Genomic DNA, 12,377 nt, shown 5'->3' on the forward strand with positions numbered 1-12,377 from the left:
ACATTCTCTCGCGAAGATCATACTCGAAGTCCTTTGGTCGAAAGCGCGTGCGCAGCTGTTGCTTAAACAACGACCACGTGGGGTTCACACTCGCTCTCTCACATTCGGCTATAAAAGCGCGATACCAGTTCAACACTGACTTGCCTAAGTTGCTGGAGATTATCGTCACGAAACCTGACGATTCTGCCTCCATTAACTCACGTCTGCTTGCGTAGTACTGCTCGGTGGCAAAGATCCACAATTCAATGTCTTTACCATACTTTCTTTCATACATCGGAGGGTCCTTCTTCTTCTGCTCACCCCTAGCGGCAACGAGATATTCGAATCTCGCATTAGCTTGTTGCATTTGGGCTTGCATTTGCGCTTGCATCTGAGCTTGATACTGCTGTTGCTGCTGCGTGGACATGGTCTCAGGTCCAGCCGCATCCTGAGCAGCATCAGTAGCAGGGGAGGCTGACTCAGCCTGTGCATTGGCACTGGCCCCTTCTCTTGACGCTTGCGATCTTGTATTTGTTCGCATCGTGGGTTGGGTAGCTTCAGCGTCGCTCGGAGCACTAACACGGCTCTGTTGACGAGGACGAGGGTTTGGTGACGGGCGCTCAGCTGCACGACTCCTTCTTTGAGCCATTACAAGCTGGACTTCTCAGCGCAAGTCTTTTAAGATACCAGAACCCTATACTGAAGTTAAACGAAGCGAAAAAAGGTTCCGATTAAAGTTCCTCCCTATAATCTACGTTTCTTGTCTACGTGGATGGAGTGATCAAAATATCCTTCAAGAATTTCTTGGGTTTGCTCAATACGTTTCTTGAGCAATTCACTGAAGTCGTGAATGACGTTCCGGGCGGCTGCGTCCTTAGAATCCGGAATTTCGTTTCGGATCAGGCGGACGAGCTTAAGTTGCTTGGCCGTTGTTAGCCACAAGTCCAGACGAAGCTGATCGAGCTGCTTGTGTCGATTAATCAAGGACTTTGTGCTGTTTACAAACGGATCTTCGGGTTGACGAGTCTTTCGCTTACCCATAAACAAGCACACTGAAACAGATGCAGTAGCAACGAATGTAGATCAAGCACAACCAGTGAGTATCTAATCGGACGTTCGCTCCTTTAAGCTCTGATGCGGGATAAGGATCCACTTAACGTGAAAGCGTTAGACCCAAGGCCACCAGAAAGAGTTTCCAATTGTGTGTACCACACTAGTGCGCAACCACACCAACTAGCCACTGAACGTAACAGTTCGTGCTGAGGCAATACCCTTTGTGATCTAGTGCTTCCCCAACTATGTGGCTGGCACCAATAACCTCAGGACAACTCGCTTCTGGCTATGCCACCACGAGTGCCCTACTTGAACCGAAGCTAGACCAACAAGTGCTACCATGTCAAGAAAGTAGCGAGGAAGCGTAGGAGCGTAGACGGCGAGTACGGCGCCGTAGACAGTTGTAGGGGAGGAGAGGAGTTGCTGCTCGAAAGCAAATTGAGAAGTGATTAATCAGTTAGAGTTGGCGGCTGCAAGCTAGTAGCTGCCGCACAGCCAGTAGTTCTTGACAACCGGATATTCACGCACGTATCCAGGTCCATCCTAAAACAAAATTAAATCCTGATTTTCTCTGTAACTACCAATGAAAGCCTATGAATCCTAATTCTTATCTTGGTCGGAAATTTCGCACAGCGTCCCATAATCACAATTTCCGGCTGGAAGCTTGATTGTTGCAAATCCATGGGATTTTGGACCAATAGGATTGTAGTATGATGTAAAGACACGCAATCTTAAGTTTACGCTGATCAGAATAATCTGACCAGCTGAACTAAAATAATTGACGTGGCTGGTCACTGCCATGCCATTGGCTATTAATAGTGACCACCACGTCACATCTATCGCACTGCTTAAGGAGCCTGTGTTAAAATAGTTGACGTAGCGTAGCACGGGGTCCTGGAAATCGACCGTTTGGTCCTCCTGTACCAAACGACAAAGGCTACAACAGCAAGCATCGCAGCGACGGAGCGCATGACCATACCCAGGACATACAAACAATAAACAAGAATAATGAGGATCGAATGACTTACGAAGGACACAAATTACGTACTTCTCCCTGGCTGGTATTGCCATTCACCCCACCACCGTTGTGGACACTACATGTACGTGTATTTGCCAATTCCTCGTTTGTGTTCTGATTGTTATACGTAAGTACGCAGTAGACGTCGCGGACTGGACTGTAACGATATCCATTGTCTAAGTGCTCGTCTGTCATAGATGATGTGATTTCCTGCCGGACGCGTTGAGATTGTTCTATAATAGTCGTAAGATTCCGGTAGACAGACACAAACATAGTCTTGGGAGATGGTCGTTTGCCTCAAGATTCCGACCTCGCCGTTCCTCGACATGGTCGAAAGCAAACCACTCCTCAGCAGCTTTTCTCAGTTCAATAGAAGCTTAATAATATTGTGTGCAGGATATGCGTGGTGCGACCGGTGCAAATTCTTGATAGCAAACGCGGTGTTTGTACTGAATACATGTATGTGGAAGCCGACCTGTTACAAGATCTAACACATCGTTATCGTGATACGATCTCTGGTGTTGAGTAATGCGTATCGACGAGATCATTCGCAGACTTACTGTCAACTTGAGTAACGAGAGCTTCAGTACATGACTGCTCTCGATGAAAGAGTGCCATGGTGATATCTATATATGTAGCAAACGACGCCAGGGATTTCTAATTTTAACCAAATATCATGCATATTTTCATGGGCATGTAGCTCATTTAAAAATCTGATTTTTCGTAAATTATTTCAAAATCCATTTCAGCCAATCAAGAACCGTTTGTGCACTCCACACCATTATTTAATTGCAGTAGATATAATTTTATTTTTTAATTGCAGTGGATATAATTTTATTACTTCTACTGCAATTAAATAATGGTGTTGAGCATGCACAACTCTAATAAAGATTTTATGAGATGGCGCTTATCGCTTTTCGGCGCATTATTGCGCGTTGTTCAGGCAGCTCATACATATTAGTTTCCACTCCCCTTCTTGTCACGAGACAAATGGTGGCCCAAAACCAAGATCTGTTAAAGAGGAGAGCGTCATCGGCCTAATTGATTCTCCCAATAAACGTTGCAATAAATAAGTTTGTTGTTATCAGCTGAGCAACAAATAATGACTAATTGTAAAAACAATTCGGCAATGCATCTTGCCACGCCTAATTCAAAAAACCATTATAAACTCAAATACTGCTTTATTTAATTAATATCCTGGTATCTGATACAATAGCTTGACGGAGTTGTGAGACCTTCAAATAAAAGGGGATGCCAAAGCCATTTAGGCCAAAACCAAGACATCGAGAGCAAAGTATGAATATCAGAGGACGGAGTACAGCCCCATCATCTCTGAACGACCTGGGGGTAGTGCTGATGTTTGCAGAGCTTTGTAAGAACAGACTAACCTGGAGTTGGTATAGGACATGCTAGTGGTTGCAGATCGCCAGAACCATCCTGCCTCCTTAGCACCATGCGGCTTGCACAAATACCGATATTGTACCACGGCAAAATTATATTGACCACTACTGAAATGGCAGAAGTATTGCTGCTTTATTTGGTATCGATACTTGACGACGTGTACATTGAGTTGGACGGACATCTACACAGTTTTGGCGGCGGATTCACACTAATCCTGTCTACTGGCGACGGGTACACTTCGAGGTAGTGGAAGTGCTGGGAGCCTCAGTCGCAGGGGTAGCCTCGTCGGTGGAAGGGGTAGTTTCCTCCGTTGCTGGGGCTGTCTCCTCCGTTGCTGGAGTCTCGCCGCCACCAGCGGTAGATGCTTCATTACCAATCTCGTCCGAGTTCGTCGCAGGAGCATTCGTCGCAGCGTTGGTAGTACTGGTGGACGGGGATGTAGAATTGGTCGACGGAGACGCGTTGGAGGCAGGAGTCGGCGTGGTAGTTTGTGTCGAGCTCGAACCAGACCCGGCAGCGACCGTCGACGCTCCGGCTCCCACCGTTGATGGCGGCTCACCTTTGCCGGACCCACCCTCCAGCCACACACAGTCTGAGTACACTTGCCACTGTTCGCCATGGACGGCGAGCCAGTAGATCGTCAGACGGTTGGCTTTCGCGCACTTGGACTCGTCGAACGGAATCTTTGAGGGGCTCCCCGGGAATTTCGTCTGGCAGTCGTAGTCGAACAGAACCTTGGTGTCGTCACACCAGACCTCACACGGACCAGGATGTGTGAATCCCGTGTATTCGAGCTGCGATGCTGGTAGCTTGGAGCGAGCAGAGTCCTTAAAGGTAGTGAGTCCGCAATCCGGGTCAACTTCGCTGCTGTAGAGCTTCTGGTTCTTCGCAATGAGTGCACCAAGAGAACCACCACCCTTCGTGGCCAGATTGGCTTTGATGATGTTGATGGCTCCATTGGGACCGTAGCCGTACTTCCCTCCATCAATTTCACCGAACACTTTGCTGTCGATGGTGCTGCCGTATCCGTTGGACGGGTAGCCTTGGGTCCACTGCGCTGCAGGGTCCACAATGTAACCGTGGCCGTGTACAGAGGGAATCGACGTTAAGATAGCGGCTCCTGCCGCGACGAGAGCGATGATCTTCATTGTTTTCTTTCCCCCTGGCTTGCTTGATATGCTGCTACAGTCAGCTGCAAATTCGAGAATGACGGCAGAGTTGCACGAGATGTTTCCGCAATTCGGACAGTAATACAGCAACGTTAATCGATTGCGTGCCTCCGAGTCATAGTTTGATCGGGTTTTTATCTCGTGGGGGTGCCATCCATACAGCTGGGCGGTCTGCAACGTAAAGGACCGGAAAAGCTGAAGAAAAGCAAAGCCGCCAAGATCCCCTACAATCAGTTTTGATGATGGTTGATACCGAGCTTTAATCACGAGATTGTAACTGGAGTATCCACCCCCCTCATCGATTATTAAGACCATGTACGTCACTGTACTACGCTGTAGCTACCGGACATGTACAGTGTATTCATAAGCGGTTATATATTGCATGGTCTTTGTTTTCGCCAGCTGGAGGTGAACGATTGATCAGCCTCACTTTACCCTCTGACAATGCAGAGTGTGCTGTGATTCGTATGGCGCTCACTACATGTCCACCCTCTATACACGGTACAATGTATACCCTCAAACCTTTAGTCTCAAGCATTTTTTGTTTATCATAGTGCCTCCCAAACAGCCACCGTTTCTACGAATTCGCTCAAAAACTTGAACGGTTACAAGGATTCCGCTTTTCTATTCGTGCAATGACTTTACCTACGCGATCCTTCGCGATAGTGCTCAGTACGGATCATGACAGACTCTCTCGGTTCATGTGTAGCTTGCCACGAGTGTTATAATAGTATCCAGATACATAAGCTGCGTACACATTTCGCTTCAGTAAGGTGTCGTTTGTGTACGTACAGCACAAAAGTAATGGCTCTTCGGCGTTACCGCTACGGACCTTTAAAGCTTTCTACTTCTTTTCAATGACAAAGGCCCATCAATGCTAGCCCAAAATGAAAAATATAACCTGGAAATTTATGGTCCAAGAAGAAGGCCCGGCTCGTGCTTCTGTAAAAAGAGAGAATTGGGCTGGTAGTGTTGTTGAATTTTACCATATCTGCTCTAACGATCATATACAGTCTGTATATGATCGCTAAAACTCTATCAAGTCCCGCTCCAAGACGAACCCATATAGTTGGGAAGCGGCTCTCAGGAATACCAAGAACGCAAGCAATGCAAAGGATCACATAAAACTGAAGCACGCCGACCATCCTCTTGCCATTCACGCGGAATAGAGTGCTACGGATAAGTCCAGGAAAGATGTCGAGTCCGCCGAAGTGGATTCCGCGTCCGTGTTGGACCTGACACGGGATCCGAATCAAAACCAAGCGTCCATGACTTCTCCTGACGAGGCGAGAGTGGCGTCAGAAGGAAGTGCTTCTAAGCCCTTCTTCCGAGTGAGCGAGAAGACTTTTAACGCTCTCGTCTCGAAGCTCTTGATCTCACAGGGGCTACCATACACGTTGTGCGAGTCCGCCGCTTTCAAGGATCTCATTCGCGCTGCTACTGGAAACCCTGCGTTTCAAGGCCTGGGCTGCGACAGGCACGACCGTCTACTAAATAGCCGCTTTCAGTTATTTTGCGAATTGGTAGGTGAATTGCTGTCCACTGAGTACGAGAAAGCTTGTAATATGAAGTTTTTTAATCTCATTCACGATATATGAACAAGTTGTGGAAAGGATAACATCGTAGGTGCATCGGTCGCCTTTATTGACAGTTTGTGAAGATTCCGCTTTATTGCGGCTCTCGCCTGCGTGAAGAATGACGGCCGCAATACCCCGGCCGTCGCTAAGGTCATCGAGGGTGCGTTTAAATCACGGTTCAATCTGGATATTCGCTCATTGACTGGATACACCATGTCGAACACGACTCCATCAGCGAAGAACGTCGCTGATCACATCGACACTCAGCAAGAAAGTTGTTTTATGCACTTGTTAAACCTGTGTATTGGTTACGGTATCGGCTTTAAAGAGAATATTTAGACGACGACTGTCTGGAGCGAATCTACAGGCTCGTGGGACAAAATAGTTACTACGGTAACCCCCGGAGGAGCTTTGTACGAAGGCGGGGACGTGATTCACAAGCTTCGCAGCCTGAACAACCACTTCCGGTCGCCAAAACAGCGCAGTGCATTGAAGAAGATCCCGGAGACCCTCTCATACCCAGAACTGGAGGACCAAGACGTCCACGTTGCATACACATGCAAACTTATTAGAAGGTCTGTCGTCAACTACGCAGCTTTTGATGCTTACCTCCAGTCTACGAAGGAATCTACTAGCTCATGGAGCGCTCTGACCGCTAAGGATTGGATGCTTGCTGTCGAAATGGAGGCAGCCACCAATTTCATAGCCAATCTTGCTCTGGTAGAGGTGCAGAGCGAGAACCTTGTGTCGTCGTACATGGTTGTGTTCCGGTGGCTTGCAGCGAACAAGTTGAAGGCATTCAAATTTGAAGCCATGACCTTTGAGGCTCCTGGAGCCAAGGATGCTAGCGAAGCGAGTCGTCGTCGAGTGACGAGGACGAGAGACCAGTTCTCGGACGCTGGTAAGACATGTCTCCGAAGAGCTCGTATGCAGCTGCAGGCTCGTTTTCCCAACGTAACCACGGAGTCGATGGCATGTGTTCTGCTGGATCCTAGGACAAAGTCCAGTGCGAAGAAGATTGCCGCCGTCGGTAATATTCCACGCAAGGAGGAAAAAGCTATTTACAAGAATGGTCTTGACTTTCTTCGTGTCGAGCACAGAAAAGTGTTTGCTTAGATGACCAAACAGGGAAAGATCTCTCTCTCTCAGCCGTCGCTGTCCCAAAGTAGTCTTTTGATCCAAGACTCGTCGCCTTTTTTCATCGCCCTCATCAACGGGCTGGGATGACGCAGATGAACTCTTACTAGGAGCACCTATTCGGGCTACAAAGACAAGAGAGAGCTAAAGGAGACCGAAATCAATGCCAGAGCCGACGCTGTACTGCGAGAGTAGATTGATTTAGAACCAGAGTGGCTCGAGGTCACCAAACGCCAGAGCCCCAAGATCAAGCTTAAGGACTTGTCGAAGGACATGTCGATTGACGCACAGAGCGGGATGCACTACGCTCTGTTGGGTCTCTACAAACATATAGATGTGCTAAAGTGGGTTCGAGATGAAGGTGAAGCTCAGTTCCCCTCTATTGCGCTACTGGCGCGTATCCATCTTGGCAAAATCTCGTCTTCAGCGTTCCAAGAGAGGGTGTTTTCAACTGGAGGGATAGTTATGGGACCTCTGAGGACAAGGACGGATAGCAGGCGAGCGGAGAGGCAGCTGCTACTGCGGCACAATAGGGATGAAATCATGAAGATGAAGCTGGACGCTCGCAAGTCGAACGAATCGTAAGTCAGAAATAGTAGTAGTCAAAATAGTATACTAATATGACTACTACTACTACCACTTTGTAGAAGCGCTACTATTTCTAATATGTATTCTTTCGTGGAGACCCAATAGTCCCGGTAATACTACTACCGGTGTCTTACGCTACTACTAATACCTGTATACAGATAACTCCAGCACATCCTGAATTTTTTAATGTGTTAAGAAGGTAAGAGCACTATACTTCGTCGCCGCGGTAGTGAGTGAGCCGCTGCGGTTATCTTCGCTCTATCTACATGATACTTCTGCTTTATTTACTTATCTCGACTCTGCTCGTGGAAGGTTTCGGCCAATCGAGACCACTGCTAGTGACGCCCGCTCGATACGGCCTATCGGCAAATACGAGCGGAAAATACCGCATGAGGGAGAGCTCCGAAATCACCATGTTCAGGAGCCTCAGCGTCTTGATGCTGCGTCAAGTGGAAGCAGCAAGGCATTGAAGCCACTGCAGCTTTTGCCGAGCAAGGGCTAGAGGTAGACGGATGATGCCGCGCCGCGCCGCCTGGCGGCGCTACTTGCGATCGCGCTTTATTAACCCCCCCTGTTACCAACGTCATAAGTTATGACATAGTCCAAATTGTACGTCGTAACTTACGACATAGTGTTTTCTTCATATAGGAGTTGGCTCGGAAACGGCGACCTGATACTGAAATCAAATCAAATTTGGGGCCGATTGGATATAAGGCTGGAGAGGTTTTTGCTGCACACACAAAGCCAGTACGAGGGAAAGGGTTCAAGTGCACCTTTCCAACTGTCATCATTTGATGAGTGGCCAGAAGTCTTCGGGCACTCTCAGCCATTCGAGATTTTGCCGGCTGAGACGTAAGCAAAATGCCGGTCTCTGTGAGCGCAAGGACCAAAGCTGAGGCTCAAGCGTCGGTGTCAGCGCCCGCCCTGGATCCGCGCCTGGTAGACTACGGCCACCTGTGGCGCCAGCTCAAGGCCGCGGGGTGGCGGTCGAAACCTCCCAACCGGACTGTCAAACGATTGGGCGTACGTCAGGCCGTCAAGCGAGGTTCCTGCAGAAAGCGAGATTGTGTTCTACGGTATGTTGTGCTGTTGCAGTATTACTATGCGTCATGTCTAACTTGGGTAGTGGTAGGTGAGAGAGCGGTGGTGGAGCACGCGATCGCAACCGGACTAATTCAGGATGAAGAGGACAACAGCAGTGGCGAGGAAAGTGGAGATGGCGGTGAGGGCAAGAGCGGTGGGGGCGGTGAAGCTGAGAGCGGTGGCGGCGGTGAAGCTGGGAGCGGTGGCGGCGGTGAAGCTGTGAGCGGTGGGGGTGGTGAAACGGAGAGCGGTGGGGGTGACAGCGGTGATGGAGATATGGTGCGAGCGTTGCAGATTGATTGCAATGTGGCCCTCTCGGCCAACACAGTCGACGCGCTGTTCGAAGGTGACAGCGAGAACGATGGCACACCTGCGTTGTCGCAGAACGCGGTTGGGAGAGCTTTCGGGCTATCCCCGCTACGTGCTGACGCGGTGCATGACTCAGACCAGAGTGTCGTGATCGGAGCTTTCCAGCGACTGCTCTCGGAGACGGAGCCCGACCTAGACTCTGAGGACGACACGGTGGAGGAGCCGAGAGACGCTAGCGAGGGTGACGACGCTGGAGGACCAGTTGTACCACGCGATCCAGCTGATGTAAACTTGATGAAGGCTGGAGATCTTAGAGAGGAGTACGAGAGTCTGAGTTCAGGCTCCGACTACGGCCAGTTTTCTGACGACGACGACGTGGAGCCTGTCCGTCCTGATCCTGACGAGGACAAGGTATCGGACGATGAGGAGTCGCCCCACATGGATGCCGCTTTCATTGAGACCCTGGGTGGCACCTTGTCCATCGAGCAGATGGACCAGGAAGCGCTGCGAAACTTTGCCTGGAGCGCGCCTTCGACAGTTTTTGCGGACGATGTGTCCTGCTTTCGCGGATTGGTGCAGGAGACCGCCCATCCAACACCAGAACTTTGCTCGAAGAAAGAATCACCTCTTGAATTGCTGTTTTATTTCCTACCGAAGAGCCTGTGGATGCGGATCACCAAAGAGACGAACCGGATGAAAAGGCAGACGGTGGACCATCGAGCGCGTTATGAACGATCGCGGACGTCCAGAACGGAAAACATGCGTACACTTCGTGAACTTCGACGCCGAATTCGTTGGGAGAACGACTACTCACCGCGCGAGATCTTGTGCGTTATTGGGCTTCTCGTGGCTCATATGCTCAGCCCCATCCGACGCTTTTCGTAGCACTGGGCAATGACTGACGATGGTGCTTTGAGTGCAGGTGCGTTCGGCAAGTACGTGAGCCGGAACCGCTGCACGTCGATCCTGGGCGATCTACACTTCGCGAACAATGCCAACTCGAACCGTCAAGACAAGCTGTGGAAGATCCGTGACGCTGTTGATGTACTGCAGGAACGGCTTCTGAGCGCGTTGAAGCCACCGAACATCATCTCGTTTGACGAAGGCGTCTTGCCGGCGACATCCAAACGCAACACGACCAGGATGTTCATGCCAGACAAGCCTCACCGCTACGGGACCAAGATGTTTATGACATGCGACTCGTTGACTGCGTACTGCCACCGGTAAGCGACGATTTTTTTTTGTTGATTTGCTAGGTCGTAAGTTATGACTTTATGATTTTGACCGTGCTCTCAATGTCGTATCTTTCAGGTTTGAGATCTACGTCGGAAAACGCCAAGCCAGCGAGTCTGCTGCGCAGGCATTTGACCGTAAGACGGGTGCTGCGGCAGTCATCCGCAACCTGAGCACTGTTCTAGCTGGGCATCGTGGCTTCCGGGTTGTGGTCATCGACCGCTTCTATTCGTCCGTAGCTCTCGCCATCCAGCTTCTCTCTATGTCAATCTACGTGATCGGTACGATCATGACGAACCGCCTGGGCTTCAACCGCGACGTCGTAGCGGAGCATAAGACGCGACCAAGGCGCATCGAGCGTGGATACTTCAAGTTCGCAAGATCGACGGCAGTGCCGACCAGGGTTTCGTGCCTCTGGTGGGCCCGGAAGCCGGTCCACTACCTCGCGACAGGTGTGTACATGGCAGAGGACAGGATCCAACGGAACCTGAAGGGGCTCGGGACTTCGATGTTCAAGTGCCCGAGGCTGGTGAGGGATTACCAGCGCTGGATAAGAGGAGTCGACGTGCATGACCAGCTCCGCCTCCAGTCCTCCTCCATCCAGCTCTCCTTCAGGTTCCGGAAGTATTATAAGAGTCTTTTCCTCGGACTACTGGACCTGGCGCTCGTCAACGCGTACCTCACGCATAAAGAGGCCAGTCGGCTCGCCGGCGAGACGCCCATGAAGCGATACGAGTGGTTGAGCATGCTGCACAAGCAGTTGTTACAGCTCAAGGACGAAGGCTTCATGGCAGCCCCCACTCCGTCGCCAGCAGCACGCAAGCGACGGCGCCCTGCATTCTCCGGTCACACGCTCGTGCAGTTCAACGACTGGGTGACTGTGAGGGGCGGCATCCAGAAGAGGCGTCAGCGGTCGTGCAATGTGTGCTCGCTGTATCGAGGCGATCTCAAAAAGTCGTTTCAGACGACCTACTACTGCCCGGACTGCTCCAACGGCGACGCCAAGTTCTACTTGTGTGGCAAGGCGCCCAGAGGTGGCGACAAGACTTGCTTCCAAGTGTGGCACGAGGACCTCGCGTGCGGTGACAGGATCCCAGCACACCTTGGCAAGCGAGTCGTGCTGCGCCGCGCTCCCAAAACCGTCGGCGTCCGCAAGAAGACTCGTCGTGAGATTCTCCGCGACGACAATGAGGGTGCTGACGAGGAGGCCGAACCGTGAATGCGAAGGAGCGCCAGACGATGGGGACAACTAAGGATACTGTTGTTTGTTTATAAATAGTTGTTGTTTTTTCTTGTTTTCGTCGGCAACGGCAAATCTATTTTTTGCCGTTGTCGACGAAAAGAGTATTTTTTTATTCTGGTTTTGTTTATTTTTATGTGAGGGCCCTCCCAGCTGGAGGGCCCTCCTTAGTTTCCCCCCTGACGATGAGTGTGTTCATTGCTTCATAAATGTGACGTCCTTTACCATATGCTCTGTGTCTGGTCCTCTTTTAGCATGTCAGTCATCGAAAAGCCCTGCTCTATGTGTGCACTCGCTTGCGTCTTCCCGTTTTAATTTTTATGTTCACTCTTACAAAGTCGTAAGTGTCGGTGTCCGTGTCGTTTGGGTCATCCTTACGTCGTATGATATACGACGTAGTGTGTCAAAACCTTTGAGAACGTATACCTCCCATCGTTTTGGATAGGCAAGTGGAAGATACAGCACCATACAAACGCGCTGGTAAAAGCTACGCCGTAAGTTATGACGTAAAATTAGTGGTTCACGGGCTCATTTTACGGTAACAGAGGGGTTAACAGACCTCTTTATAGGTATTAAGATCTTCTAGTTGT

General features: G+C 50.1%; 2 protein-coding genes across 2 annotated transcripts; one reads left to right on the forward strand and one right to left on the reverse strand.

Moving 5' to 3' along the window:
• Nucleotides 1-3,669: 3,669 nt before the first annotated feature.
• On the reverse strand, nt 3,670-4,644 carry PITG_08892 (uncharacterized protein; the record flags this gene model as incomplete). The annotated part of the gene is made up of 1 exon (XM_002902898.1): nt 3,670-4,644. The coding sequence occupies one exon, from the start codon at nt 4,597-4,599 to the stop codon at nt 3,670-3,672; it is 930 nt and encodes a 309-aa protein (XP_002902944.1).
• An 887-nt stretch (nt 4,645-5,531) lies between these two features.
• Nucleotides 5,532-8,424, forward strand: PITG_08893 (uncharacterized protein; the record flags this gene model as incomplete). Its single annotated transcript, XM_002902899.1, has 6 exons — nt 5,532-5,564; nt 5,790-6,166; nt 6,281-6,357; nt 6,565-7,227; nt 7,546-7,915; nt 8,235-8,424. The coding sequence occupies 6 exons, from the start codon at nt 5,532-5,534 to the stop codon at nt 8,422-8,424; spliced, it is 1,710 nt and encodes a 569-aa protein (XP_002902945.1).
• Nucleotides 8,425-12,377: the final 3,953 nt, after the last annotated feature.

The sequence above is a fragment of the Phytophthora infestans genome, genomic scaffold (genome assembly GCF_000142945.1).
Source record: "Phytophthora infestans T30-4 supercont1.16 genomic scaffold, whole genome shotgun sequence".
Classification (NCBI taxonomy): Eukaryota; Oomycota; class Peronosporomycetes; order Peronosporales; family Peronosporaceae; genus Phytophthora; species Phytophthora infestans.